General features: G+C 53.1%; 1 protein-coding gene and 1 long non-coding RNA gene across 2 annotated transcripts in view; one reads left to right on the top strand and one right to left on the bottom strand.

Annotated features, from left to right (window-relative positions):
* The window catches only part of LOC141276180 (uncharacterized), a 63,105-nt gene extending 58,992 nt beyond the window's left edge, over positions 1-4,113 (top strand). The window contains exon 3 of the long non-coding RNA XR_012325330.1: positions 2,763-4,113. This is a non-coding gene — a long non-coding RNA (uncharacterized lncRNA). The remainder of the gene's footprint in view (positions 1-2,762) is intronic.
* The window catches only part of L3MBTL4 (L3MBTL histone methyl-lysine binding protein 4), a 350,477-nt gene that overhangs the window by 4,775 nt on the left and 319,115 nt on the right, over positions 1-26,587 (bottom strand). Inside the window, exons 17-18 of the mRNA XM_033837582.2 lie at positions 11,203-11,372; positions 3,889-3,951 (exon numbers count right to left, since the gene is read on the bottom strand). Of these exons, the coding sequence (XP_033693473.1) occupies positions 3,889-3,951; positions 11,203-11,372 (233 nt within the window). The remainder of the gene's footprint in view (positions 1-3,888; positions 3,952-11,202; positions 11,373-26,587) is intronic.

Here is a 26,587-nt window from a genome sequence, read left to right as displayed (position 1 = left end):
CTATTCGAGATCTGGTAAAAATGGCCTTTAAAGTCTACAATGGCCGTGAGGATTTGGCAGAATCCAGCCGACAGGCTCGGATGCACCAGAAGGTGGCCCTCCAAACCCAAGCTCTTGTAGCCGCCCTAAGGTCGGCCATCTCCCATGGATCACAGCATCCACGGGGCCCGCAAAAGGCAACCCCGCCGGGGGCCTGCTTCAAATGCGGAAAAGTAGGCCACTGGGCTCACCAATGTCCCAATCCCCGACCCCCTTCTAAGCCCTGTCCCAGCTGCGGGCTAACGGGCCACTGGAAGAGTGACTGCCCTACGACTGGCCCTCCCTCAGCATCTCCACGCGGGGGGCAGGCCGACCCAACGGCATTACCACTCGAACTGCTGGGATTGACTGATGACTGACGGCGCCCGGACTCGAAGACCCCCATCACCCTCGCCGAGCCCAGGGTAACGCTACAGGTAGCGGGTAAGTCCATCTCATTTCTGGTGGACACGGGGGCTACCTATTCGGTCCTGCCTACTTATTCCGGGCCAGTTTCTCCTTCCCAGATCTCGGTCATGGGTACTGATGGCAAACCATCCTTCCCACTCCAGACCGGTCCACTCCCATGTCATATCGAAGGACTCCCTTTTACTCATTCCTTCTTAGTCATACCATCCTGCCCAGTTCCCTTGCTAGGCCTAGATGTCCTTTTCCACTTAGGAGCCTCCCTCCAGCTGGTTAGACTTGACCCTAAGGTCCCCTCCTCCCAACTCCTGCTTCCTCTTCTTGGCCTGTCTCTAGAACCCTCCCCCTCCTATCCCCCTCTTCCAATCACACTGAACCCAATCAATCCCCAAGTCTGGGATACTTCTAAGCCCATAATAGCAACACACCATTCCCCCGTCCTCATCCGCCTAAAGGACCCCTCCAAATTTCCATCAAGGCCCCAATTTCCCATCTCTGAGACTCACCTTAGGGGCCTACAACCTATTATCACCAGACTCCTAAACCAGGGACTCCTTATCCTCACGAACTCTCCCTGCAACACCCCCATCCTGCCTGTCCGCAAGGCCTCTGGAGATTATCGCCGGGTCCAGGACCTCCGGCTAATCAATGAGGCCATAATTCCTCTCCACCCAGTAGTACCAATCCCATACACCTTGCTCTCCCATATCCCCCCATCCACAACCCACTTTACGGTTCTGGATCTCAAAGATGCCTTTTTCACTATCCCCCTACATCCCGACTCCTATTTCCTCTTCGCCTTTACCTGGACGGAGCCGGATACTCATACTTCCAGTCAGCTCGCCTGGACAGTTCTTCCCCAGGGCTTCCGCGACAGTCCTCACCTCTTCGGTCAGGCGCTGGCACGGGACCTCACTTCCTACTCCCTTACCCCCAGCACACTCCTTCAATATGTAGATGACCTCCTCCTTTGTAGCCCGTCTCTCAGCCTCTCAAGACAACATACTGCAGATCTCCTCAATTACCTTGGCTCTCGCGGTTATCGGGTCTCTCCAGCCAAGGCTCAGTTATCTGTATCTTCTGTAACCTACCTGGGGCTCCACCTTACCCCTACCACAAAAGGTCCAACAGCCGACCGCACCCAGATTATCCGTGAACTCCAGCCTCCGGAAACAGCGGAACAAATTCTCTCCTTTTTGGGCCCTATAGGATTTTTCTGACACTGGATCCCTAACTTTGCTCTCCTCGCTAAACCCTTATATCTAGCCGCTAAAGAAACCCCTCAAGGACCCCTCACCTCTCCTTCCGCTGTTCGACAGGCCTTTCTCACCGTCCATAACGCTGTTATCTTCTCCTCCCATTTCTCTGCCCAACCCAAACCGACCTTTTCACCTTTTTGTGGATGAACGGGCCGGAATAGGCACTGGACTCCTTGCCCAGCCTGTAGGGCCTTCCTACCGCCCCGTGGCTTACCTCTCCAAACAGCTAGACCCAGCCATTCGGGGATGGCAACCATGCCTTCGGGCCCTAGCAGCGGCAGCCGAACTGACCAAACAAACACTCAAACTGACTCTGGCCCACCCACTGACCGTGTTTTCCTCCCACCGGCTGGTCGACCTCCTAGGCCACAAGTCTCTCTCCCTCCTGGGCCCTTCCCGCATCCAGGAATTCTACCTGCTATTCATTGAAAACCCTGCTATCTCCCTCGACCTCTCTCTCCCGCCTAAACCCGGCCTCCCTCTTGCCTATCTTCGTAGAGGCCCTCAGCCCCCTGAGAGAGGGACTCTTTGACACCTCTCTTTCAAACCTGGACCGCACCCGCTTCTTAGATGGCAGCTCAATACTCGGTCCTGACGGACGCCGACGAGCAGCCTACGCGGCGCCTCCTCTCTCGTTGCTGCGGGCATCGGAGGAGGAGTCCTAACACACAGTGTCTCAACATCCCGTGACCTAGAACAGAGACTCCAGCTAGGCATCGAGGCTTCTGCCGCCTCCATCACCTCCCTCCAGCGCCAGATCACCTCAGTAGCCCGAGTTGCCCTCCAAAATCGACTGAGCCCTGGATCTCCTGACGGCCGAGGAGGTACCTGCCTCTTCCTACAGGAGGAACGCTGCTATTACATCAATGAAACAGGACTCGTCAAAGACAACGTAAAAGCCCTCCATCGCTTAAGAGAAGAACTCCAACGCAAACACCAACAGTCCGCCTCCCCAATTCCCGATTGGTGGCGATCCACCCTCTATACCTGGCTAACACCAATCTTAGGCCCCTTAATTCTCATCTGTATCTTGCTCATGTTTGCTCCCTGTTTTCTTAGGTTCCTTCGCAGGCGCATGGAGGAAGTCTCTCGGGTGGCCACAACCCAAATGCTCCTCGGTCCTTACACCTTGCTTCCTACAGAACTCCCCACTGGTCTCCCCTAAGCCTCGGACCTCTGGCCGCCTGACTCCCCTTTCGACGCCCCCATTCAGCATGAAGTAGCCAGAGATCAGAACGCCGCCCCATTGCACCAAAGATGTTGGGATGTAAGGCCAACTGGCCCGAGGCAGGGGAACACAATCAGATTCACAGATTGCATCAGACTGAAACTCTCCGGACCACCCAGTTCCAGGAAATGACCTGAGGACTTTGCACCCGGCCCAGCCTTCCCGCCTTTCGAGGGGCGGGACTAACGGTCCCCCAGGATACCCGAAAAGACCACCAAATAAGGAATACCCTGCACACTCCCGGATTCACCACACCCCTTTCCCTTCTTCCCCTATAAAATCTTGCCCAACCCTCGCCCGGGCGCGACTTCCCTGGCCCCTTTCTCTCGGACCAGTGAACCTCGCCCGGGAGCGCTCCCTAATACAGCTCACTTGAAGCTTTCCTCTGTTTCGCGGTGCCGTTTGTTAAGATCCGGCCTTACAGCCGGTAGTCCTAAGAGTAAAGCAGTGATGGTGATGATGGGAACAGTAAGCGCTTACGGAGCTTTACTAAGCCTTCTCTGTGCTGATCCCACCAGCAACCCCGGAGGCAGATGAGGAAACCAAGTTTCAAGGATTGTGTGGTTTCTCCGTGTCCCCCTAAGTAGGGGCAGGGCAAGGACAGGTAGGACGGTCCTAATTCCACTTTGGAGCAGACAAGCCCCCCTTTTCCTGGGTGCAGGCCCGTGGCAGGTCCCCTCTGCCCCAGCGTGGCTGCAGTCACAATGCAGGTATTAACCGAGTGACGTGTCCCAAGAGTCCCTTTCACAAGCGGCTGCAGAGATGAGGCTGCAGGCTCCAGCGACAAAGCACAGCTCACGTCAGCGACCCAGACAGAGGCTGCCCTGCTGGGCCCCCTCCTGCCTGGACCTCTTTGTCTTGCCTCCCCCAAACTGCCCTTATTTACACTTAAGTAAACGGAAACAAAGCACTTCCGGGCCTAGTCGTAGAGAAACATGTAATTTTTCCGTTTCCTACCTCTTTCTTGAAGCACTTGGCATGCTCTTCGCAGCCCAGCAGAGACTGTACGAACTCAGCCACCTACAGCGCGAGATGAAAAGCCTGATTCAGAACGTGCACCGGAAATAATACCTTGGGTTGTAGTCATTCAACATTTGAGTAAAATACACTTTGCATCCCTCAAACGCTTGGGATTTAAACAGTAGCTATCAAGCCCCAGTAGCATTCGCCAGCTCGGAAATGAGACCAGCTCCTGCTATCTTTTCTGGCCTCATTTCCAGGCTGACCTACATGGGGTTACAGTCACCATGGTGCCAATGACAGCCTCCATCTGTGTGGAGCCCTGGCATCCTGGAACCTTCCATCGTCTGACCCTCCTGTCCAGCCTGGGGGTCAGGGAGGGCAGGAGGCAGCGGCCTGTGCACAGCAGTGATGACAGGCACCATCTGCCTTTCCAGACCTGGGCCGTCCCGTCTCCTGTACCCGAGTCTCCAGGGCCGCCCCCAGCGTCTGGCCAACAATGGGTACTCGGACCTCCCTGCGGAGGGAATTCCCACAAAAATGATGAGGAAGCTGAAGCCCAAAGAGGTTTAATAACTTCCTCAAGGCCACACGTGGCCAGTGAGTGCCCCGGGGGCAGCCCTTCTCCACCCTGGACATGCACTGGGACCCCCTGGAGAGCTTTAAACACGATGATCTCAGGCCCAGCTCATGCTGCAGAGATTCCGAATCAGTCAAGCTGGATCCCATGGAGGGCTGGGCACGGATTCGATTCCCGGATTGGTTCTAATGCGCACTCAGGGCCAAGGCCCTCCCTGCCCCCCCGCCTCAGCGCTGGGGGCGGGAGGTGCTGAAGGTGAAACCCTGACGTGGGGTCACAGGGAACAGCTGGGGGCGGAGACAACACGCTCAAGGGGAGGTTTCCTGCCCAGTGCGACTCCAACGCTGGGCCTGATCCTTCTTCAATGTGGGGCTGCCCTGCGAACCGCAGGGTGTTTGGCGACATCCCCGCTAGGTGCCGGGAGCAGCCCCAGCGCACACGATTGTGACAACGAAAAACGAGTCAGGGTGCTGGCGACACCGCCTGGTAGGAGCCACCGCGCTGAAGGAGGGCTCTTCTGGGATGGCTCTGTCACAGGAGGGGGCCGCGGGTCACAGTAGGGGAAGTGAACATAGAAAAGTGGCTCTAGGAATTAGCCAAAGACACACGCTGGTGCCTCTCAATCACTGGCTCCCCTGGGGAAGCCATGCCAGCACCAGGGCCCCCGGATGCCCGGCCCCCGGGGACAGGGACGCGCCCCACAGACAGTCTCTCGTAAACACACGCTCCAGGAACTTCTGTTCTCAAAACAGGGCTGAGTCTTGCTCTGATGGTTTTCAGAGGTTAAAATGTCCTGTTCTGGGCAAACAAATACAAATTTAAAAAAAAAGGATCACGTTCCCTCTTCTTAGTATTGTGAGCCAAGAAAGCACTGTCCGTGTCAGAGGTAGATTGGATTTTAAGTGGGGATAAATAACGTGCTACACCAAAGAGTACACAGGGCTGCGCTGCGGCGCAGGTCCTCGCTGTCTTCCTCGGACAGTTTCGTTACCACGTGTCTGAAATTCTCTGTCTTTTTGGAAAGAGATTCTGATTCTATTCGACCTGCCTTTTTCCAAAGTAAAGAACAAGTTCCATGCAATCTACTGAGGCAGACCCTTCTGGCCCGGATCGTCATTTGGTATCATTATTTGGTACTGCCAGTCCCGAGAATAAATTCTATTTGAGCTTCAGTAGAAAGCCCATTGCCTCGCTGTAAAGTGGTGAACTTCACTAGACCGCAGAGCAGTAACGGAAGGGTTCCCTCTCACGTTCCCCTTCAGCACGTGCTTCCTTCTTCACGTCGTGGTCAATGTGGAGAAGCGTTCACACGGTTCCATGAGTCCCCAGAGGAGGAAGCTGCCGCCCCGTCCTTTGCCTCCACCCAGGACAGCTGTGTGGACTCGGCTGCTTTCCTCAGGTGACGGCGGCCCTGCTGGAGCCCAGGGTGGCCGGCCTTGACCTTGGCCTTGGTGGGGGCAGCACACCTGGTTCCCCAAGTTCTTGGGAGCGCAGTGTCCACAGCAGACACCCCAGTTTTGTTTTGGAAGGACGCGGAGTAAGTTAGTTCCAGGGATGACACAGCAGTTTGGAAAGACTAAGAAATGAAACTGCAGGCTCTGAGCTGAGCCCTTTACTCCACCCAACTTCCTTCCCGGGCAACCTCCTTTTCCTGGCATCCTCGTGCAGCCCAGCAGGCCTGCTTCCTTCAGTGCAGCTGCTGCTTCCTTAAATCTCTCCCGATGCCGACGTTCCCATCTTGCTGAGCCAGCGCCGGGTGCCTGACTGTCCTGGCTTCGGGTCCACTGGGGACCATGTTTCCAGCCCGGGTCTCATTTCTTATCAGTGGAATTTGTTAGTTGCCCTTTTTCAGCGACCGATCGTGTAAGGCTGCTATGCTTAGGTAGCAGTATCCTGAATTTTTCAAAACACTCCCTCCTGGGCAAAGATTGCTTAGAAAGCGACCACCATCTTTTAGATCTAATGGACATTTAGGGAGCCCTTGGATAAGGCCAGGGCGATCTATAGGTGCTGCTTTAAAAGGCATTTTTGAATGTAAGAAATAGAAGTACCCACATGGGCACCAAGCATCCCCGAGTTGCACCCGCGGCTGTAATGTGCGTACGTGTCGCATCTGCCCTGTGTGTGCCCACGGACGCCTGGCAGGAGGGGCTGCAGAAAATTCGTCTCCCAATTCATCCACTCACTCGCACATTTGTCACACACCTGCTCTGGTGTACTTGCTATAAAGATGTAAAAAGATATAAAAATAATTCAGTCCCTACTCTTAGATGCTTGTACCCTTCTATAGAACATTTCCATGACCAGAGTAAGAAATATGCTCCCCAGGGACCACAGCTAGAGTGTGTGCACACTCACGCATTCCTAACGAAGGTTTCACAAAACAGTAACCTCTACTACAATGATGTCCTTGCATCTGGTCTCGTCTCTCCTTTTGGAACCACTGAACTAACTTCACAGCCTGCCGGTGCTCTGGAAGAAATCGCTCTGGCAGAAACACCACAGAAACAGCAAAGGAGTTAAAAGCCAGCCCCCACCTCCGGGCAACGTGACAAAGGTCCGTCAGGTAACACAACTCAGAGCGGAGGTCTCCTCCCAGCCAGGACGGCTGACAAGAGGGACTGTCCTTGTGCTGCATCTCCTGCCAGAGACACTCACCCGTCTTAAGTGTCCCTGGATGGCACTTAGCACAAGGACCCACAAGTCATTTTCCACACGCCCTGTCCCTGGCCCCTGAGCTCCCGTTCCTGCCCGGTGGGAACAAAGCACAAAGGCACAGCCCCGCCCTGCTCACCCTGAACTGCCTTCTCTCGTCCTCACGACCCGACTCGCCGCTCTTAATGCAGCAGCTGGAGCAGACACAGTGGCCCCTGTGGCTGGTAGTCGCTGGGATCCCCCTAGGGAGCCCCCTTATTTTCAACGATACAAACGCATCACAACGCCCACACTTTGACCACTCAGCGTTTCTTCTCGAGGACCAGTTTTTGTGCCAGGAAATGTGCTACAGAATGTGAGAATACAGAGAGAAATTTAGGATGTGGTCCTCGTCCTCAAGGGCATCTAATTAGGGAGCTGTCAAGACAAAGGTACATCAGCGTTAGGGAGTGACCCCGCCTGTTTTCTCTGGGATGCGTCCCGTGGGCAGCCACGGTCAACGAAGTGCTCCAGGCAGCCAGCCTCCCCGGTGGCTGCTTCAGCGTTAATCCAGAAAATGTCGAAGGTCACCTTCGGCAGTAAAACGCTGGGATCCCGTGTGTACCCGTCACAGAGAACTCAGAACTGTGATCGCAGCTTCCTGATCATCCTCCGTGGCCTCTTCGGTCCTCCCCGCCCCCTAGTGAGTCTCTTCCTTCTGAGGCCCGCCCCATCCTAACGATGGACCCGCTACTTCCCTTTAATCACCCTCCAAACTTCATTTTGTTCAGTGTCAGACTTGAAACTGGTCAGATCAGAGGCCCCACCCCCGAATTTCCTATTTATTCCCTAATGTTCCTAAATAGTGATCCCTGCTCCTTTGGGGTGATGCCCCACCCCACCCCCCAAGAAGTTAATAAAAGCTGTGGCCCTCTTCTTATGGGGAAAAACGCACATTTTGTACACAGTTTTCCCCAATCCCCTGAAGCCCAACCCCACAGCCCTAGCCGGGAACCCTGTGACCTGGGACGCTCACTTCCAGCCTCCCCCCAGCTTCTCGCCCTTCCTCCTGCACTTCCGCCGTGGACCCACCGGCCTCCATCCCGGGCCGTGCTCTCTGGGGATCGTGCCTGGTGAAGCCATGTCTCGTGTACCCTGAGGGGACCCTAACTCAGAAGGTCCCAGAATAAATTCATCATCTTATCCCTTGGCCCCCAAACTGGATCCTGTCCCCGGAGTTCCGTTTTTTGACAGCACCACTCCTTTTCCATTCTTTCCGATGAAGTGTGTGGGCCTTGTAGTTCTCACACATCATTATCCTAATTAAGTACCAAACTGCGTAGCGCTGAGAGTATAAATGGAACCACGCTGGCTCATTTCACCTCCTCGTCTTGTGCCTCATCTATTTCCTGTGCTGTGGCTTCGTCTGCTGAGCCCGGGTGGCTCTGGACAGTGGCGCCCAGCCCGGCCCCTTCTTACTCTCACCCTCCTTGCTGGCCTGTGCTGTTTTCATCTCCCTGAAGCACCAGCTTCACAACATGACTTTCTGCCTTAGAACCTAAGAACCTGGTATTGCCTGACTGGTGCACCTGGCCCATCTCCCGCCTGCCGCAGGCCGCCTTCCCCAAGCCCCAGTGGGCGGTGTGCTTGGGGTGTGGTGAGACGTCGGCTCAGGACCTGGCTCTGACCGTGTGGCCTTAAGAGTTTCCTTAGTCTCCGGTGCCTCCACTTCCCTGTCTGTAAAATGGGCAAAATCAGCGTGCGTGCCTCCCTATCATTACATCAACACTGCTCACTACCATCATGATGTCAGTGAGGGACACGTGTGTGTCTGTCATCCTTGCACGTGTCACACTCACCCCCACTCCTATAGTTTTCCTTCCCCGCATGGCGTCCCGTCTTTTCTCTGCTTGGACTGATTGCACTTTTGTTTCAAAATCCAGCTCAGATGCCCTTGCCATTCACTCAACAAACACTTACTGGGTGATCTAGTGCCAGGCGAGTGAGAAGCTCTCAGGACACAGGCCAAGTAAGGTCTCCGCTCATGTGCTTGAGGTTCAGGGTCAGCAGAGTGAGCATCCGAGGTGCAGCCTGAGACTCTCAGAGGAAACGGGGGCCCTGAGGGACGTGGGAGCAGCCTGAGGGCTCCTGCAGGAGGAGAGCCTGCGCTGGGCAGGGGCTGGGCAGTGACCGTGCACATGTGACAACAGTACACGGGGACTAGGGAGGCGCAGGACGTGGGGCCCAAGGTCAGGGGTGGGCGGACAGCCAGGCAGGTCCTGCGGGCTCATCTGGGGACCAGGATGTGGTGCAGTGCTCGCCCTGCTGTGCCCACTCCCTCTCCGTCGGGATGCAGTCGCTCTGCACATGTGGGGCTGGGCTGGACGTCTGAGCAGGACAGTGACATACCAGGGACCAGGAGCACAGGAAGAAGAGGGGAGAGGGGCCACTGTCATCTAACTTAAACGGCGCAGAACCTCAGATGAATGGCTTGAAGGTCAAAAGAGAGAGAGACTGCCCTTGAACCCTGGGTTATTTCAAGGGCAAAACCAGCAGTGCTTTGATTACAGCTGTAAGGCCAGCAGGTCCGGGGAAGGGCCCAGGGAGCCAGACGGAACCCCCGCCAAAGTGGCTGATGCAACCGACACCTAACATTGCCACACCACTCAGCCCTGGTCTTCCCGCTCCCCAAGGGGTGGAACCAACGGCTCTGAGGCTGATGCAACCGACACCTGACATTGCCACAACACCCGAGAGATTACCAAAAAAGGGCTGCTTCACACAGCAAGCACCTCCCCTGCGTGCATCCCTATAAATTCTGTTCGCGCCCACACCCGGGCGCGACTTCTCTGGCCCCTTTCTCTCGAACCAGTGAACCTCGCCCGGGAGCGTTCCCAAATAAAGCTTGTTTAAGCTCTCCTCCGTCTTTGGTGCCGTTCCTTACAACAGCCACAATAGGTTTTAATTCAGTCGGCTTTGTAAACTGGTAAAAGTTCTCAGATGGGCAGGCGCAGACCATGAATACTCTCTAGGGAGCACGGTCACATTTAGTCACCCCCCCCAAACAACCCCACAGCACCTGGCATGTCCAGTCACCTCTCTGTCCTGCGGGACCCACAGGGCCTTGGAAGCAGAGGGACCAGGCGGGCAGGCAGGGTGTGCTGGGCCCCGTCCACGCCGAGGGTGCCAGGTTCGGGGAACCCACCAGGCACACTCTGTGCGCTGCCTGGGAGGAGGGGCGGAGGCCCCCCGGACCTCTGACCTCTGCAGGGCCTTAGTCGCTGCTCCTTTTCTGGGGCTGGAAAGGAAGCCCCTGAGCGAGATGGAGTCCAGGTGACTTGACTGCTGGACATGCTCAGTGAGTATCCGTGACTAGTTTAACTGCAGCTCTACTCTGTCTTGTCAAAAGAGTGACCCATGCTTTTCTTTCATTAAAAAAAAAACCAAAAAAACTTAAGGCCTGATGAGTGAGAACAATACCTTCATCAAAAGGAGTATCAGTCAGAGTGTGTTGCTTTAAGTATGAAGCGTTTCCACAGCATCACAGGGAGCAACGGCACTTACCTGATTCTTACGTAAAACCAACGTTGTAAGGTGTGTTTCTATTACAGTCAAATCCACTTTCCCCTCTGTTCGGCATCTTATGCAACACTGTGACCTAATTTATCCATAAACCTGAGGTTGACCTGATCCCCCGTGTCCGCGGATGGACACACGGCAGCGCGGTGCTGCCTGGGCGTGAGAATATGGGATCCCGGGGCCTCGGGGGCACCAGGAAGAGGGAGCCCCTTGGGCACAGAGCATGCGGGGTGGGGGGCATCGCCCGGGGCTGCCAGGACACAGGCATGGAGGCCCACACGTTCGTGTTTCCTCAGAGCAAACCTGTGATGCGGCGCTGGAGGCCTAAATCAGCACCCCACCCCGGGGGGCAGGCAGTGGAGGCGGCGCTGGGAGAAGGCTGGGGAGGGCAGGGCCCCACTAGGGGGCTTCCCAAACGTCCTGAGCGTCAGCCTGCTTCTCCCTCAAGCGTGGATCTGGAATTTGGCACACGTGGACTCAGCACCTAAGAGAAACCCCGGCCCCGGGCAGCCGCTTACCTCATCCACCGTCCACCGGGCCACCTTGCCAGCCTGCACGTCGGCCACGCCGGGGAGCAGCTTGAGGTGCTGTTTGCGGCCCAGGGGAAGGTCCCGGAAAGGCTGGGCGGACGAGGACGACATGAAGACCGACTGGTGCAGGGCCTGCTGCGTCCGCGCGGCCAAGTGCTCTGCAAGACAGGCAGGTGGGTGAGGGGGGCAGCATCTTGGTGGCCCCTCCCCGCCGAGGGCCCGAGTCAGACCCCCTGGAACCCTGGACGAACCTTGGACCAATGGCATCACTGCCCAGGAGGCCCTCCCCCGCACAGCGACACCGCTGCTCTATTTCAAAACCACAGTCAGGAGAAACAGGAGTTATGAAGGCCCGAGAATGTGGCCGTTTGCTAAGCAGGATCGAATCATCTCTGTGACCCACTGATGCCAGAGAGGAGCCGGCCTGTCACTGCACCGGCCTCTCTCTCCCTGAGTCCAGAGTCAGAGCAGGCCCAGAGCCCCGCTGGACATGGCTCTAAGTGGATGGGCACACCGGCCACCAGGGATGTGCCCGCCCACGAAGCCCGGTTCCCTTCTGGAAGCCGCTGCCTGCGTCACAATGGGCCCAGGTCCACATCTGGCTTCAAGGGTCCCCTGGGGGACACCGTGTGTGGAATGCAGCTCAGGATCCCAGGAGAACCTAGGTGGCAGCTGCTACTGTTGGTCTCTGCAGGGCACGCTGGCCTTGCCGGGCTCGGGGAAGAGGCTGCAGCTGAGAGCTGGGTGCCCCCACCCCGCCCAAGCCCTCCTAACTGGGCCCTCCCTCGAGAGCAAAGCTCTGAGTGGCCAGGGTCCTAAGGCTCTAGGGGCATTGGCCGGTGTCTCCAAGGAGTCAGACTCCACTTCTGCCCACGCTCCTCCCCAGCCTTTCTGAATGAGTTTTCCACCTTCACGAGGGACTTTAATCTTCTGTCATATCCTGACATTTAGATGGAGCCATGGATCTCAATTCCCTCATTATTCTGCTTTGAATGTACAAATGGATAAGGACAAAACCACTACCGAGATTCTAGAGAAAATTCATGCCTTTGTAACGACATCTTTTAAGACACTTTCAACACACATTAGCCGAATAAAGCTGTTGATATTTTAAGACTTTGAAAGGAAAGAACACAAAAGGAAATGTTCTACGCCCTCTAAAAGTCTACCTTTCCTAATGCAAATGGCAGGGTAAGTAAGCAGTAGCTATGTAATTTAAAGTCTATTATGAAGGCTTGTGTTTTACTGACCATGTCTGAAGAGCTATTATGCAAGTATTTCCATCTCAAATTAACTAACAGTTGTTAGTAGGCGAGGCTGTCCTGCACTTTGCACATTCACATAATCGCCTACTGGTTAGTGACCAGAGAGGTTCTAAAGTACAAGGGAGCCTGTCCATCTCTGCCCGACTGCTGAGCACAGACATCCTGCATCTTTACCCATGTGTGCAGTCCACACAGATAAACAGACGGAAAAATTGCGGCCTTCTCCCAAATTCTTCTGCTCCAGTTGCAGGCAGCAGCAAATTTATCTCTAAATGCGGATTGTCCGACGCTGACCTTTTTAGTATGTAAACAGGTTATCTCCTCTGTGTAGTTCAGCCAGCAGCACGTAAGGCTGAAACTTCACATCTTCTTCACAAAGCCAGTAGGTTTACAGGTGTGAATGTTCCTTAATGAAGGTGTCAGGTTGGACAGGAGCAGGTACAAAACAAGCCCCGGAAACCCAGGGAGGAAGCGTCACAGAGCATCTGCAGCTCCGGCCACGCGGAATCGCCAGGCTCTCCACGGAAGCCAGGAGTTAGAGCTCTGTGCTCTTAGGGATTAAGACCTTGAGCCAAAGCCGGGCTTTATTCTGGAAAAGTGCCGCATCCATCAGTTGGTTGCTTTTGCTGAAATGGCATGGGCTTAAAAGACAAATCACATATGTGTCCCAAACCCATGCCCTAGGTAACCGATCACGTGTAGTTTCTGAAACATACGGGACTCTGAAAAGCCACGAGGAATCAGTCTTATGTTTGGGAGGCACGAAGATGTCTAGCGATGGTGACTGCGTTAATGCAAAAAAAACCCCGTGCTCCCAAGCAAGGGAATTTCCCACGTGGTAATTTTGGAAGCAGATTGAGTGCTGAGGCAGCCACTTGGAAATGAACCCAACATGCGGTTGGCAGCTCCACTGAACGGCACTGGGTTCCTCCGTCCACTGCTGCCCACGGCTCTGGCCCCGTAGGACGGGGACTCAGTTCTAGTAGCAAGATGGCCTTCTCTGTGTATAGTATCATGTCATCTGCAAACAGTGACAGCTTTACTTCTTCTTTTCCGATTTGGATTCCTTTTATTTCCTTTTCTTCTCTGATTGCTGTGGCTAAAACTTCCAAAACTATGTTGAATAAGAGTCGTGAGAGTGGGCAACCTTGTCTTGTTCCTGATCTTAGTGGAAATGCTTTCAGTTTTTCACCATTGAGGACGATGTTGGCTGTGGGTTTGTCATATATGGCCTTTATTATGTTGAGGAAAGTTCCCTTTATGCCTACTTTCTGAAGGGTTTTTATCATAAATGGGTGTGGAATTTTGTTGAAAGCTTTCTCTGCACCTATCGAGATGATCATATGGTTTTTCTCCTTCAGTTTGATAATATGGTGTATCACGTTGATTGATTTGCGTATATTGAAGAATCTTTGCATTCCTGGAATAAACCCCACTTGATCATGGTGTATGATCCTTTTAATGTGCTGTTGGATTCTGTTTGCTAGTATTTTGTTGAGGACTTTTGCATCTATGTTCATCAGTGATATTGGCCTGTAGTTTTCTTTCTTTGTGACATACGGGAAGAGATATGGGAACATATGTATATAACTGATTCACTTTGTTATAAAGCAGAAATTAACACACCACTGTAAAGCAATTATACCCCAATAAACATGTTAAAAAAAAAAAAAAAGATGGCCTTGAGGTCACCATCCAAGGCAGGGAGGGAGCCGGCTGGGTGCCGTGCACTTGGCGCTCAGGTGGCTTTATGCTCTCAGTGGCTTTGGAATTCGTTCTTTGTCCCCATTAAGTCAATCTATTTGTTTGGAGGGAGGTGGAGGCTGGATTTCCGGAAGGCTGAGCAGAGCGTGGTGGGGATCAGGCTCTGGATGCCAGAGTGCCCCCCCCCCACCGGATGGGTGAGATCCCCTCCTGGGGGAGGGCTCTTGCCTGTGTGCCGGCAGCCCCAGTTTGGGGGAGCCCCGCCAGAACTACTCACATGCTGACCACGGATAACATTTTTACTACTCTCAGCTTTACAGCGTGAGTCGGAAAGCCGGGAAGTTGAGTTTTCCTGCTCTAAAAGACGTGAGTTAGGTTAGGGAGGGAGGCCCTGAGCAGGGAGCTTGCAATAACCAGCTGCCATCGCTACGACACGACTGGAGGTGACAATACCTACAGCACAGAGCTGGTGGGAGGGGACGACAATGTGCCTTCAGTGACAGGTGCCGCTCTAAGCTCCTGAGGTCAGGCAGACACTCTATGCACGAAGTGGCTTTATTCAAAATCAACACAAGGCAAGACGAATTCTCCATAGTAACACGAGAGAGGGGAGGCATTGTGGAGTGTTTCGTGGTGGTTGTTTTGCCTTCTTTGTACCATTTCCTGGGTCTGATTTCTTCCGGAGCTGAGGGTTTGGGGTGGATACTCAGTCTACCTGGGAGAGGACGGTGACATCAGGGGAAGGGCCGATCCCCGCCAGCTTGCCTGGGTATGAATCCTGGTCCCATGCAGCTGCTGAGTGACCTTGGATGAGATGCTTAACTCTTCTGTATCAAGGTTTTCCATCTTTAAAACGGCGTAGTTGCAGTACTCACACTTCACTGAGTTCTTGGGATTAGAACGGCTCCCAGCACATAAATGTTCAGTGCACGTCAGACATTACACTACAGCCGTCCCCCCTTCTCTGTGGGGTAGATGTTCCAAGAACCCCAGTGGATGCCTGAAACCCAGGATACTACCAAACTCTATATATACTATGTTTTTCCCCTGTACATACATACCTATGATAAAGGTTAATTTACAAATTAGGCACAGTAAGAGATTAACAACAATAACTGATAGTAAAATACAATTATAAAAATATACTGTAATAGAAGTTTTGTAAATGCAATCCCTCTCAAAATACCATATTGTACAAATTTAGCGCCTTTCCCATCTTAACCGAGCACTTACTATGCACTGTGGGTATAACTTTTGCAGTTTGAGGTGCGACAGCAAAACTAGCACAGATTTCTTTTCTTTCGTCACAATTTCATGGAGAGAAAATTCGTTCTCACCAGAGATCTTAGCAACCTCAGCATACGATCTTTTTTCTTTCCTTACTAAGTTGAGAACATTAACCTTTTCACTTAAAGGAAGCACTTTATGATTTCTCTTTGGCACATCCAATTGCCAGCATCACTATCTTGTGCTTTGGGGCCACTGTTAAGTAAAGTAAGGGTCACTTGAACACAAGCACTTCGATAACACGATAGTAGATCCGTAAGTGAGACGGATACTAAGTGGCCAAAGGGTGGGACAAAGGGATGATTCTCGTCCCCAGTGGGAGCAGGATGGTGGGAGATTTCAACACCCTACTCAGAAGAGCACCCAATTAAAAACGTATGAATTGTTTCTTTCTGGAATTTTCCATTTCATATTTTTGGACCACAGTCGACCACAGGTAACTGAAACCATGGATAGCAAAAACACGGCTGAGGAGGGACCACTGTACCGTTACAAGATACAGAGATACTCTAAGTTGTGATGATAGTGAAGGTGGGGACTTAGATTTCCAAAGCCATTGTGGCTGGATGTGCCTAAAACCTATGGAAGCTGAAATTCAGACTGAAACTCAGGATTCTCAGGGCCACATTCAGATCTCACACCCAAGTGGCCCTGGAATGACACTGCAGGGGTCACCAAAGTCATCTGTGGAGTCCTGGTGCGCATGGCTCCCCTGGCCGAGGCCGACGGAAGGCGGGCATCTGTCTCCCAGGCAAACCGGTGCCCACGTGTGGCAGCAGATCACACTGCGAACACGCGCTCAGCCTGCCAGCTCTGAAATATGTGGCTCTTGACAGACTTTAGAATGTGGGGTGATCTGCATTATTTTAAATTCTGTGCATAAAATTAGACTTTTGAAAATATCCACTGAAAATTTTGCATACATTTTTTTTTTATCGAATATGAACACACCGATTTTAGCTTTCTACCGAGCCCAGCATGGCTCACGTCACTACATCGTTGTAAATAAATTAACGCTCGTGTGCCTGTGATGAAGGTATTACTGTATTCTCATAAAATCAAAAGGATCAGATTATTCTATCCTGAGGCACTCTGAATACACAGAGCCTTCTAGATTAGGAAAGGATGCCCACCAAGAAGAGAGGGCAGAAAGGTTCTCCTAACTGGGTAACATACATACATCTCACCCGCCGGGCCCAGCTTCCAGATCTGTGTGCAGCGGGATTCTTTCTGGGCGTTTCCCAGTTGTGTTTCCTCACTGCAGCAGTGCCTCCTACCCAGCTCCCCTAAGAGTCAGCCCAGAAAATTCAGCCTGCAGAAGCAGCCCGACCACTGGAGGTCTTAGCAGTTTACTTAATCAAAATGCCTTCTGCATCAGAAAATGAAATGTATGTGTAATCCTGGCTTTGCCCCTAACACTAATGTGTGAGTGACAATAAACAAGGATATGCCTACACATAAGATAGATGTATTTCCCCTTCCAAAAAACAGCATGGAATGCTTGTCACCTCGGTGGCTTGCCATTTGTAGAACAGTCTGGTTGGAAGAATTTTTGTGCTATTTTTCTCTCCCTGGGTATTTTTTTTTTGGGTTTTATGCCTTAAAAAATATAACGAAGTGTTTAATGACTTCAGTCAAGGTGCTCTGAGATCTGCAGCACTCTCAAATGCCCATGGCCAGCATGTTCAACTCTGTGTCCAGCTGCAGGATCTAGGGAGGCCCCGACTAGAGCATCAAGACTTGGCCAGGGGTCTGAGTCCATCCAGCAGCCCTCGGAAAGGAGGGAATAAATAGTTCCATCTCCCAAAGCGCTACGTCATTACCTTTCTTGCAGATGCAGTAACTCGCCTGGAGTCCAGCTGACTCCTTGATGACACAGGTCTCCGTGGTGAGTGCTATTATCTGCCCTTGAACGGAAGACCCCAGCCCATGCAGGCTGTCTTCTGCAAGTCCATGCACAGCTGATGGGCCAGCTCTGGATGGCATGTGACTGACTCAGGGGCGGCTTTTGGGGTGAAAGGACCTAACAGACCCATGGCCTGGTGTACAGCACAGGGCGCTTCCAGATTCCAGACCTAAAAAAGTCTTTAGAGACTAAAGGATTTTAATTCATCTGAAAATAACATGAAAGCGGGTCCCTGAGCTCTTCGCTAACCCTCTCTTCGTCCTTCCGTCCTTCTCACTTCTGCTCTACCCGCTGGAGGAGAAAAACCCTTTATGGAAATGCTCTTTAAAAACACGGCTGTTTCTTCACAAAGGCTCACACAACAAAACTGAAGCAAGTGAGTCAAAATTGGTAACCAGAGGCTGCATGGCTGGGCCTTGAGTTATTTTTAATCCCACTAAAAACAGGGGCTATTTCACAAGCACCCTCTTCAGTGAAAGGGGCAGGAAGTCCACCTTGTTCTCCATTCCAAAGAGAAGGGAGTAAAAGATAAAATGGCGATGGGTCCCAACATCCAATTCCATGATGCCTGTCGCCTGCTGTTTAGTCTGGGACAGCCGCTGGCTTTCATCAGTTTACCCGGCACCGACTGAGCATCTGCTCCCTTTGCGGTGGGCGCGCTACTCCCGTGGTGACTTCCGCCGCAGAAGCAGGGAGAGTCAGGCCCTGCACTTGGCAATGCCTCTTCTCCCCACTATCACCGAGTTTCAAGGTCTTTGTAGTTACCATGCTTGGAGCCTTCATGCCTGGGCTGCATCATCTTCTCTTGATTTTGATGGCATTGGACTCAGACCCTCCTCTTTTCCATTTGTTCCCCGAAACAAAAGTGAGAAACAACAAGAGGAGCCCAACACGATCGGCGAGACGACTTTCTGGGCCTTCGTGGGAACAGCTCCTGAATCACAGGTGGGACGAAGTGCCCTGGATGGTCTACACCTGCACACGGTTCCCCTCCCCACGGGCCACCTGCAGCCACCTGAGTGGTGGGTGGTGCACACCGAGAGGTGCTGGCGGTGTAAACTCCATCCTGGATTTTGATGACTTAGTGCAAAAAGAAAGACTGTAAAATACCTCCTTAATAGCTTCTCACATCTTGATTCACATGTTGAAACGATATTTTGGATATATTCGGTTAAATCGTCATTACAGTTTTCCAGGTGGTCACGGAGAGGCCTGGGCTCCTTGGAAGCCCCACCTTTTGGGCTTTACCACCGGGGACCTGTGCTCAGAATCCACTGACCTTCCTCTTCGGCCAGGCCCCCTCTCTCAGTGAAAAGCAGGGACCTGCTCTCGTCCACCCACCGCAGGCCGCCCTCCCCCGGGTGCCCCTCTCAGCCACCCTTACAGGCAGCATCCGGCTCACATCCTGCCTTTGGCCGCCTGTCACCCAGGGGCTCCCGCAGTCCCCCCTCAGCACCACCCAGCTGTGTCCACCCTGTGCTAGACACGGCGTCTCCAGTCCTCCCCCAGCTCGTCTGTCCCTCCTCCCTGGCCCCATCCCGGGATCTTAAGCCTCCTCCTCCCCCCTTTGGGGGCCGCCTCAGGGTGCTTCTCCCGCCCGCCTGCACCTGCTGGCCCAGGCTCCATCCACACAGGTGCCTTCTGAGGTGTATGCTGCCAGACACGGCCACATCCCGACAGAACAAGTCACTGAACAAGCAAGGCACACTTCGCAGAGCAGGGCCCAGCCCTCCCCGCAGGACGGGATCTAGTGTTCCTGCTTCTGGGCCCGAGGGCGGGCTTTTAGCTTCTTCTTTTGGTCCTCTGTAGCAAACACTCTTTTAAGGGGTCTTGAATCCCAGGAGTCAGTCTATCGGTTCCCAGTCCCAGAGGCTCAGGGCTCCCTGGCACGAGGCCCTCAGGCCTCTCCCCTGTGCACAGCCCTCTCCCAGCCCGTTGGGGGATGAGCCCTGCCTCCTCGGGGTGCCTCCCATAGGATCCCCACCTTGCTGCCCTCTATGGAAATCGTCTGTTTGCTCTGCAGCTCCGTGAGTGGAGCATCGGTTCATGGGCAGTCATTTGCAATGCAGCCTCACATCCCCACGGGGTGACGCAGACCTGACACGTGGTACCCAGCAGCACAGGTGCCTGCCACCTGATAGGGCTGTTGGACCATCTGAGGAATTTTACTGCAGAGACAGGCAATGCAGTGGCAAATGCTAACTTAGTCCGTGCCAGGAAACAATGAGTTTCCATCCCGTGGGCTTTCACTTGCCAAGTACACTCCTTACTGGAAAGGCTGGGAATTGTTTGTGATTCGGACTCTTACTCCTTAATTTGGTACGCGAGAAGCAGATACTCCCTGGTTGCATTTTAACAAAAATGCAGCAAAATCCACGTTAACTTTTGTTGTGTTAGTCATACAACAAAAGACTTCAGGGCAGCATGTTTTTTGATGGCTAAAGGGCGACCTTTTAGTTTAATATCTGCTTCACACAGCTCGAGACATCATTAATTAAGTTCTTTTGATTGAATACTACATCCCAATCACCCAATATGTCTTTTCTTTTTTTTCCAATCCTCTGCAAGACTGTTTTCCTTCACTCGCAAAGGTGAGACCAGAATTGAATGAACACTAGTATCAACTTGACCGAGAACTGGAGCTGCTCTTCTCAAAGCCAGCCTCCCCTTCCTGGGACCTCCCTGCCTCTTCCGCGGGTAGTTACCAAAGAGCGAGCCCTGTTGGGTTGGAGTTACAAATGGGAGGCCCCTGGCATCTTTACATATGTAAAGAAAACACTACTGTGTGTGAAGAAACTTTAACTCCAGCAGTGGATGGTAGCACATCCTTGAGGCAAATGGATTTGGAAGCGAAGCCCCCCGAGCTGAGGGCAGCGGGTGGTCCCTGCTCCTAGGCTGGCAGCACAGTGCAACCGGGGCCAAAGCCCAGGCCGGTCTGCCAGCTGTGCTCTTATCACTTGGAGGCTGGGAGGGCAGTGAACTGATACAAGCACAAACCTTAAAACATTACACGGCCGGCCGACCTCTGGGGGGCAGATGCCTGGTGTTATTTCTCTAGCTCACCAGCACGGCACCTGGTCCATAGAAGGTGCTCCGCAGGTGTTTGTTGACAAGTGACAAGGCAGGTATAGGTCGTGGGAAGGGGCAGAAGAACAGACCCTCCTGCCTGATGGGAAGCTGAAGTGCCCACCATGGACGTGCCACGAGTGACCCTCTGCCGGACCTGCCTCCTTGTTCTCTGTCCTGCCCTCTTCCCAGCTGCCGGTCGCACTGTCAAAGCAAAGGTTCTGTGGGTCCTCAACCTGACGAGAGAATCCCCAGGTCAGATCCGGAGAGAGGATTCCTCGGTTTCCTAGGCTCGCGGTGACGCCCCACGTGCCCGGGGCACAGGTCCGTGCCTGCCGTCCAGGAACACTCAGTCAGAATGACCAACGGCACACACGGGATGCAGCCGGGGTTCCAGGACCATGGGCTCCAGACTTGGGGCCAGCTGGGGACCAAGGGGACAAGCTTTTACTCTTTTTTTAAAAAATGAATGTCTTTATTTTTGGCTGCATTGGGCCTTCGTGGCTGCATGTGAGCTTTCTCTAGTTGTGGCGAGCAGGGGCTACTCCTGGTTGTGGTGCAAGGGCTTCTCATTGCAGTGGCTTCTCGTTGTGGAGCGTGGGCTCCAGGTGCCCGGGCTTTGGCAGTTGTGGCACGCGGGCTCAGTAGTTGTGGCTCGCGGGCTCTAGAGCACAGGCTCAGTAGGTGTGGTGCACGGGCTTAGTTGCTCCGCGGCATGTGGGATCTTCCTGGACCAGGGCTCAAACCCGTGTCCCCTGCATTGGCAGGCGGATTCTTAACCACTGTGCCACCAGGGAAGCCCAACAAGCTTTTACTCTTGATTTTATTTACCCCACGTGACTTCACGGGGGCGGTGCGATGAGCCCTCTTTTACAGATAGTGCAACAGTCTCAGACCCAATCAATAACTTGGCAACAGTGATTCCGACGCAGGGCTGGGAAACTCGGTTCTAAGCCATTCAAAGGCTGTTCTTTTCCGTCTTCTATCTTCTCTCCCTAAACATCCCTTGAATCCCTCGATGCCAATATGCACAGATGACATATATGACCTCTTTTCCAATGTATTGGCATTCAAGAAAGTGGAAAGCTTTTACTATTCTCAGGTTGTGTGTGTGTGTGTGTGTGTGTGTGTGTGTGTGTGCGCGTGCGTGCGTGTGTTTTAGGAAAACAGGAAAGGAAAAAAACCCTCCAACCATGTAAGCGGCAGGAACAAGCACCTGGCAACTACGAGGCAGAGAGATAATGAAGGAATCTGATTGGCCACGACACTCTGCATTCCAACCTTCTTCTGCAAAGTGGGAGCCCTGCCAGTGGAGACCTCCACCCCCCACCGGAGCAGACCTGTGCAGGCTTCCCCCCTCCCCCAACAGCTGCCACCCTGCCCTCACATGTGTGTCCCACGTGCCTGAACAGCTGGCCTTGAGCCATCTCTTCTCCTCATTTTGTCCTGAGCTGATTTTCCAACCCCACCCCCACCCCCTCCCCCCAGCTGCAGGCACAGTCAGAGGCTGTTTTTGATGATAACTCAGCACAGGAGGCAAGCAGGGCCTCTGCCGCCTGAAATTCACATCCTTCCATTAGAATTCCCTGTGGAAGCCTGGAACCAGAACAACCCACAGAACCAGTCAGGAACTGGGCTGCACGGGGTCCGCAGGGGCCCGAACACGCCGGGCACACAGCCCATCACGTGCTTTGAGAAAGTACAGATTGAAAACTATGCTCTCTGCTGCTGGAAAACCCAGCCAGGATAAATCAAAGCTCAGAAAAGTACGTTTATGATCCTACTGCATTTGCAGTATACATTTGACTTAGATGCTAATTTTACACATTCCTAATATCTGGCAGAAATGACAGTCTCTCTGTAATTTCCAGTTTTAAAAAGTGCAAGAGATTGGATCAAATCTCTGGCATCTATCACGTGCCTGTGTAGAGAGGTCGGAATGTGATGGGATAAGCGGTAGTATGATTTTTCCTGGAATGACTTAATGGACTCTTGTTTTCCATTTATGTGATTCTATCAAAAGGTACACAATTTGGAAATTATATATTTTACACGTATCAGTAAAAGTACCTACTAGGCAAGTGTCTCCAGGAAACTTCTAAGTAACTATTCCAAAGCTATCCTATCAGACGTTCCAGCAACAACCAAGGGGCACCTGAGGACGTGGGCTGGGCTGCGTCACCTCGGCAGGCAGATGGCAGTCTCCTCGGGTCGCTTACCTCAGCGCACGGACAGACATGAGAAACACTGACGGGTCTGTTAGGGGAGCCCTGACGTGCGCATATGAGAGGCAGACAGTCTGTTGTAAATGGAGCCTCAGCTCCCACATGAAGGGGACTCTGTGACGACAGGGTAAGCCCCCTTCTCAAGGAAATGACACCGCTTTTCGGCTCTGCAGGAGTGACTGCCTTCGGGATCAGGGATCTTGTCGGAAAGGCTACCTTCCACTGAACACCCTGTGGAAGTCACGAGAATGAGACTGTGTCTGAAGGATTGAAAGTGGTGGATTGTTCGGTCACAGGATTACCCATCACTGGTAATGAATTATGGGAGTAAGGTGGTGACCAACCAAATCCTTCTCTTAATGATCCACTATAAAAGGCAAGATGCCCAGATCTGGGTGTTTATGTGGGTGGGTGCGGATTTAAAGGCACAGCAGCGTTAGGGATGAAGAGAGCCGGTGTGTGGAGAAGACCCGCTCAGGTGAGCTGTCAGCACGCCCTCAAAGCCCTGCTCTTGTGACGCGTAACATTTAGAAACGTTCTGCAGCGCCTCTAATAAACCATCTGCAAGAGAAGACACGGGGAACAAGATGGAATGCTGACAGAGGACAAACGGCAGCGATGGAAAATGTGCCTGAAATAAATGAAAAACAGCATGTTTCTGAGGCCAGACGAGCCCTCCCTCCTGGCCCAGGTCTCCTATGGCCAGCGTCCCCACCCCAGACACTCCTCCATCACGTGGTCAGGCTGCGCTGCGGCAAAGGTCTATTCTAACCTGGGCAGCGAGATCTGTTAAACTCTGTTTAAGGCTGTGTACCTCTACTAGGACACACCCGTGTCACACTCTGGGGGATGCAGGGATAAATCATTGTGGCAACACGTCTGCAGGATGAAAGTACCGCTGAACCCCATCGCGGAGCTCCACCTTCTTCTAGAACGGCGCCCACCTCAGATCCGTTGCTGCCACTTTAATAAACCACCCCAAATGGCTGCACGTCAGCCATTCTCACGGCCTCCTCTTCTCAGGGGTTCCCACCGAGTCATTCAGAGTGGAAGGTGATGACGGTTGAATGCAAGTCCAAAGACAATGTTAAACACACTTCACCGTGTAACCGTAACAACACCAGACGTTCCCCACATAACGATTTGGGGAAAATGCCATTCTATTTCAGACTCTGAACAGGAAGGGGAGAATTCCAGGGAACCCTTTCCCACTCCTTATCTCTGCATGTTATTCTTTCAAAGGTTGGCTATTGTTGCTTATGCTTCCGTGCGTTTCTTGGTGAGAAAATTAATTAATAAGCTAAAATAATTTGCACTGAGTGAATCTGAACCTTGTTTCTAAATTATTTTTGGACTTTGGCTTTCCTGAATCATGGGTAATGATCTAAGTGTCCTTAGGAGAGTTTTTTCTCAGAAGAAAAAATTTTACAGGTGTAGATCAGTGGCCCAAATCATATTGGTAAATTCTAGGTGGGGAAAAGGAAAACTGCTGGTTGGGCCTCAAATGATGCTGCCTTAATGACTAGGACAATATAACTCGCAACTTTTCCTTTCTGGGAGCTCCAGATAACAGCGCCGCAGGGAGGAGAAACAATCTGACGAAAGCTTTTACCTGCTGGCTGCAACTAAGCAGCCCACTTATAAACTGCTCTGAAGTTTAAGCAGAAAGCTCTTACCTACTCTAAATTCAAATGACAGAGCTGGGCAGACGGGTGAAGACACAAAGGAGGAACACAGCTGGGAAGGAAACACATAATGGACTGAACCGAAGGCAATAACCTGACAGGCGATACAGGGCTCAGTGGAGACCAGAAGACGAATCCAGTTAAGGCCGAGCTGTGACAGACCTGGGGCGGAGACAACATCGTGGCTAACGAGCGGCCTATCAAATACTGGGTGAGACGCTCAGCTCGCCCTGCCCCCAACTGCTAAAGCCCAGTCCTCTTCCCCTCTGCCTCCCCAAGCTGACCCCACCCCACGAGGCCCAGCCCTCAGGCAGCAGTAAGCGCCAGGCACCGTTTTAAGCCACAAAGAGGAAGTGGAGTTTGCCTAAGAACCTGCTAGAAAGCGGACTCGCAGCTGGGCTGTCTGGCCTCCTGGCCTCCCTTGACCTCGACGTTACTCTGCCTTATGAAGGGACCGATGGGTCTTTAAGTTATGGAGGAATATTATCAACACATAGGCAAAGGCCGGTCTGGAGATGAAGGTTTAGTAAGAATCCATGAGGAGGAATTATTTCCCTGCCTGGGATGTAGGAGTTAGGCCTTGAGGTGTGACACCTATGGGGTCAAGTCTAGAGCACAGGAGAACAGGGTAGAGGACACAGAACAGAGTGGATTTGGAGTAAGGGGTTTGTGGGGGGTGGGAGGGGCGCGGCGCATTACACACGCACCCCAGGAGACAGGCTAACTCAAGGGACGCATTCTGTGGTCGGGGTCGGGGGATGGATGCCGCGGAGTGTCCACGTGACTGAGTGTGCGCACCGCCCAGAGGGCCAGCGGCAGCCAGGGGTGCCAACACGCCGTCTTGGCTTACGTCTGGCAAGAGTGACCTGGTCAGAGAGCAGCCAATTCACAGAAATGGTGTTGGTGGCGCAGCTGGGGCCCCAGAGAACAAAGTAAGAGTCTGAAGGAGATGCAGCCTTTGATCTGCTCCACTCCAACTACGGACCAGCAAAGGCACATGAACGCGAACACCTTTCACTGGAGATCCCTCCCCGGTCAGAAGTGCAGCTCCTATGCCGTGGTGGCTGAGCTCCACACAGTCTAGGGAGGTGCTGGGGGTCCAGATCTGTCCCCAGTCCCAGGGCCAGCAAAGCACACGGGGCGGGGATCAAAGCTGGCCCCTGACTCTCAGCCACCTCACCACTCTTCCCATCAGCCTCATGTTGTTTTCTCATCTCCACAAGGTTGATGTGTCTGTGCTCGCCTGCAGCATCACAAATGAGGCGACCTTTAATAAACATTCCCTCGGAGCCTCTCGTGGGAGTTTGCATCTCCCCTCTTCATCTCTGGCGGCTGTAAGGTTTTTCTTTTCTTTTTTTCCTTTTCTAAACCTTACAATGTGCTCTTAAGGAAAGATTTCAAAACAGGCATTGTTGGGCTTCCCTGGTGGCGCAGTGGTTGAGAGTCCGCCTGCCGATGCAGGGGACATGGGTTTGTGTCCCGGTCCGGGAAGATCCCACATGCCGTGGAGCGGCTGGGCCCATGAGCCATGGCTGCTGAGCCCGCGCGTCCGGAGCCTGTGCTCCCCAACGGGAGAGGCCACAACAGTGAGAGGCCCGCGTACCGCAAAAAAAGAAAAAAAAAAAAGGCACTGTTAAATTCTGCTAAGAGCAAAACTAACAGTTCTGAGCTAAAGAGTGCCTGTCCTCCGTCGGGAGCTGCCTGCAGTTGTGACCGGGCTGCTGTGACGCGGGGACAGAGCCGTGGACTCGGCAACAGGCTGCCCTGTGCACTCGCCGTGGGCACCTTGTCTAGACGTGTGACTTCCAGAGCCTCAGATTTCTCCACTGGCAAATGGTGTGAGTTAGTAACAACACAGGATTGTTAAGGGAATTACATGGCTTGGATGGGGTAGCACTATGTGAATGATAGGAATGACCCCTTCTTTTTGTTTTCGACCCTCCCTTCCAGCCAGAGAGCAGGTGACTCCCAGGTGAAAGAGCAGATGGGCATCTCCTTTCGTGAGTGGGCAGGGCAGCCCCTCTGTTTCTGGGGCCTTCGCTGAGGCCTGAGTCTGGCTGGCTGTCGGGCTTCAGGTGCCACGCCTTGGGGGCCCTTGTAGGGAAACCGCCTCAGTGGGGTGGGGAAGGGTCTGAGCGGCCCGCACGCTGCTCCCTTCTTTCTGGCTTTCTTGCCGTCTCCAGGGAGAGATGAGGACTCTGCAGAGGGAGCGAAGGATACTCTCAAATGGGCTTC

This window comes from Tursiops truncatus, chromosome 13, assembly GCF_011762595.2.
Source record: "Tursiops truncatus isolate mTurTru1 chromosome 13, mTurTru1.mat.Y, whole genome shotgun sequence".
Taxonomy (NCBI): Eukaryota; Metazoa; Chordata; class Mammalia; order Artiodactyla; family Delphinidae; genus Tursiops; species Tursiops truncatus.
This window is presented reverse-complemented; position numbering and strand designations above follow the sequence as displayed.